Raw genomic sequence first — 3965 nt, 5'->3', positions numbered from 1 at the left:
AAAGTCCCGGGGGGAGGGGAGGGGCGCGAGGGCACCCAGAAGGGCCTGATTCTGACTACGCCGCAGCCTCAGGATGACCCTTCCTCCTTTTGTGCTTAGCTAATGTTTACATCTCATAATTCATGCGCCGCCGAGTTGCGCAGCGGCCCCGAGGTTCGCGTCCCTTTGCGGGACCGGCAGCTTCTATTTCTCTCTAATAGAAGAGGAAGAGAGTTGAAAACCTTGTAATCCCAGGAATGGAACCGCAGTGACTTTTCCTGCTCCCAGACCTCAGAACTTGGAACAAAACGAAATCAAATCGAAGCACTCAAACTACACCCCAAAAGAAGGACGCGTGGAAAGTAGGAGAACTGGAAAATTTCTGGGCCAAGAAGATCTATCTGTCTTCTGTATATACCCTGTAGATCCGAATTTGTGTAAGGAATTTTGTGGTCACAAATTCGTATCTAGGGGAATATGTAGTTGACATAAACACTCCGCTCATTTTTTTCTTCCTGAAGAAAAAAATATTTTTTTTTCCTAAATGAGGACCATCCAGTGACTGACCACACGAAGACTCCTTCCTTCTTCTTTCTCTTTCTTCTTCTCCCTCAACTGCTTAGAGATGGAGGAATCATCTACCTGAAATCTCCCCCTGCCTGCCCTTGGGAGCCTTGGTCCTTTTTCACTTCACTTAAAAGGTTAATATTGTTGCTGATGTTTTTATTTTATCCTCTCCCTCCAGCCCACCTATTCCCTATTTTGGGCTTAGGGAGGCTTCACTGAAAATCCGGTAAAAATGACTTGTCTTCAGTGTGCGAAGGCAAAGGAAATTTGCTTTTCAAACGGATGCAGAGGTCGCCTTTCCGTTTGGGTTCAGAACAAGATGCCCTGGAAACACACGATTACCAAGGGGTGTTATTGTGCGGGGATCACCCCTGTCTCCTATCCTCAGCATCACAAGGATGTGAGATTTCTGCTCGCTGCGCGGGCGGCCGCATTAGCGGCAATTACAACGTCTCGACGCCCGGTTAGCGTTGCTCCGGTGCTTTTGGAATTAGCAAATTTCTATTCAGCGTGCTCTCAAAAGTTGGAGGTTTTTTACTCTAGTGCTCATGTTTAGTGTGGGAAACCAAGTCGTTTCTCCCGGCTTGGGCCGCGTGGGGTACGGGGAGGAGTGGATAGGAGAGGGAAACAGACGGACTGACTGACACAGCCAAACTAATAGCGCAGCTAAATGCGATTTGGAAGGCGAGGTCTCCCCGAATTAGTGCATGAATTTACTATCGATCCGCCCGCGGTTCCATTCATCTCTGACAAGTCCCTCCGTGCACCCGCCTGGTTGCTCCGATGCCTCCCCTCTCACTCCCTACCCCTCCCCGTGCGGCTGCAGAGAAAAGGCCCACGCTCAGTGCCTCTCCCCCGTGTGGGTTCCCCTCTCAGGCGGAGCCCCTAGTCCGTCCCTCACTTAACTCCCCCGCACAGACGCCGGGTAAAGGGGCTCCCCCTCGCCACGTCGTGAGGAGGGGCTGGGGCCCTAAGGAAGGCCTGGGGGGAGGTGAGGCAGGACAGGAGGGGCCACACCCGAAGCCCCAGCTTCTGAGGGGATCCAGGGATTGCGCTCCGCCCAGCGCCCCAACAGGCCCTCGGGTGGCAACCTGCTCACTCGCTCTCCATCTCCCTCCCTCCCTCTCCCCAATCCGGGTGAGGAGAAGCGAGGAGGCGGTCGCCCCGCAGGAGCCCTATGTAAATCCTGGTGTTGGGTGGGGAGGGGGGGGAAGAGAAGAAGGGGAAATAAACCTCTTTGGCTGGAGTAGGGTCCGGGTGAGCAGATTTCCTTATCCGGGAATCGCAGGCGGGGCGGCCATTGGCTCCGAGGATCACGTGGGCCCCTAACTTTGTTCACTTGACAGTAAGTAGGAGGGCTTTCGGAAACAGGAAAACGAGTCAGGGGTCGGAATAAATTTTAGTATATTTTGTGGACAATTCCCAGAAATTAATGGCTATGAGTTCTTTTTTGATCAACTCAAACTATGTCGACCCCAAGTTCCCTCCGTGCGAGGAATATTCACAGAGCGATTACCTACCCAGCGACCACTCGCCGGGGTACTACGCCGGCGGCCAGAGGCGAGAGAGCAGCTTCCAGCCGGAGGCGGGCTTCGGGCGGCGCTCCGCGTGCACCGTGCAGCGCTACGCGGCCTGCCGGGACCCTGGGCCCCCGCCGCCTCCGCCGCCGCCCCCGCCGCCCCCGCCACCGCCCGGGCTGTCCCCTCGGGCTCCCGCTCCGCCGCCCTCTGGGGCCCTCCTCCCGGAGCCCGGCCAGCGCTGCGAGGCGGTCAGCAGCAGCCCCCCGCCGCCTCCCTGCGCTCAGAACCCCCTGCACCCCAGCCCGTCCCACTCCGCGTGCAAAGAGCCCATCGTCTACCCCTGGATGCGCAAAGTTCACGTGAGCACGGGTGAGTGCGTGGGCACCCCTTCCCCCTCCCACCCCCGGCGCTTTACACCAAAGGGACCTCGAGGCATGGGGGGGGGGGGAGCTAGGGGAAGCCAATTGTCCCCGCTATAAACTCGCCATTGCCGGAGATTTACGGTCGCCTGTTTTCAGAGCCACATAATTACATCCCCCATAAATTTTTATGGCCTGGTGGGCCCCGCGCCTTTGAAGTCGGTTCCCCATCCTCTTTGCCATTCTCACCAGCGACTTTTTCGCCAGGGAGATGCAGTCTCAGTGAAATTGGAAATTGGGGAGGGGTGTAAGGGGGGGAGGAGAAGGGGGGAGGAGGTAATCTGTATTTAAGCTGAGAGTTGAGTCAACTCCCTGTATTTTTTTTTTTCCTTTCTTTCCTCTAGTCTGGCTCCTTGGCTTGAGAAGTGGGCAAAAGTTTTTACTGGGGGCAGGCACTGCTTGGAATCTGAGCACAGAGGGTGGGAACTAACAGAAGAAAGGTTTAATGAAGCCCCCTCCCTCTTTCACCCCTCATTCTCCCATCCCGGGCCCCAGGCCACGTGCGGGGAGAGAGGAGCGATTAAAACCTTGTGAAGATTCCTCACTCCCCCCGGACACCCAAACAACAACGTCGTGACCACACAATCCTCCAAAACTTAGAGGTCTCTTTCTCTTCCTGGGGTCCCGCTTTCTCTTTCATCCCCACCCCCTCTGGAGGAAGAAGAGGTGGCGGGAGAGGGAGGGAGGGAGATACTGTGTTAGCTGGAAGAAAGGGCTCTCCCTCCTCCCTTTCGGGGCAATAAAACTTTCTCTTTCTCCCTCTCTTTGTGTGTGTCCAGTAAATCCCAATTACGCCGGCGGGGAGCCCAAGCGCTCTCGGACCGCCTACACTCGCCAGCAGGTCTTGGAGCTGGAGAAAGAATTTCACTACAACCGCTACCTGACGCGGCGCCGGAGGGTGGAGATCGCCCACGCTCTCTGCCTCTCTGAACGCCAGATTAAGATTTGGTTCCAGAACCGGCGAATGAAGTGGAAAAAAGACCACAAGTTGCCCAACACCAAGATCCGCTCGGGTGGCACCGCAGGCGCAGCCGGAGGGCCCCCTGGCCGGACCAACGGAGGCCCCCCCGCGCTCTAGTGTCCCCCACGTGGGAGCCGCGAACCTCGGGGCGGGGGTGGGTTGCGAGTGCGGGGGGGAGCGGTTGGGGGAGACGCGGGAGGGGACCCTGAGGCCTGGGTCCGAAAAAGCCTACCTGCTCTCCCCCCACTTTGTCTATTTACACGAATAAATGCAGAGGAGGGGGGAGGGGAAGCTTTATTTATAGAAATGACAATATGGAGCCAGGCGAGGCCCCCCAGAAGCAAGGTTCAAGTCTCTTGCTTTCTTCCTTAAAAAAAAGAAGAAGGAAGAAAGAAAAAGACAGAAAGAGAAATAGGAGGAGGCTGCACTCCTCATTTTCAGCTTTGGTGAAGATGGATCCACGTTTCATCTTTAATCACGCCAGGCCCAGGCCCATCTGTCTTGTTTACTCTGCCGAGG

General features: G+C 56.1%; 1 protein-coding gene across 1 annotated transcript; it reads left to right on the top strand.

Annotated features, from left to right (window-relative positions):
- Positions 1–1783: 1783 nt before the first annotated feature.
- On the top strand, positions 1784–3563 carry HOXB4 (homeobox B4). The gene is made up of 2 exons (XM_059996472.1): positions 1784–2435; positions 3265–3563. Exons 1-2 carry the CDS (start codon positions 1979–1981, stop codon positions 3561–3563), a joined length of 756 nt encoding a protein of 251 aa, XP_059852455.1. The 5' UTR covers positions 1784–1978.
- The last annotated feature ends 402 nt before the right edge of the window (positions 3564–3965 follow it).

The sequence above is a fragment of the Delphinus delphis genome, chromosome 19, assembly GCF_949987515.2.
Source record: "Delphinus delphis chromosome 19, mDelDel1.2, whole genome shotgun sequence".
Taxonomy (NCBI): Eukaryota; Metazoa; Chordata; class Mammalia; order Artiodactyla; family Delphinidae; genus Delphinus; species Delphinus delphis.
The sequence above is the reverse complement of the archived record's forward strand: the minus strand, read 5'-3'. Positions and strand labels throughout refer to the sequence as shown.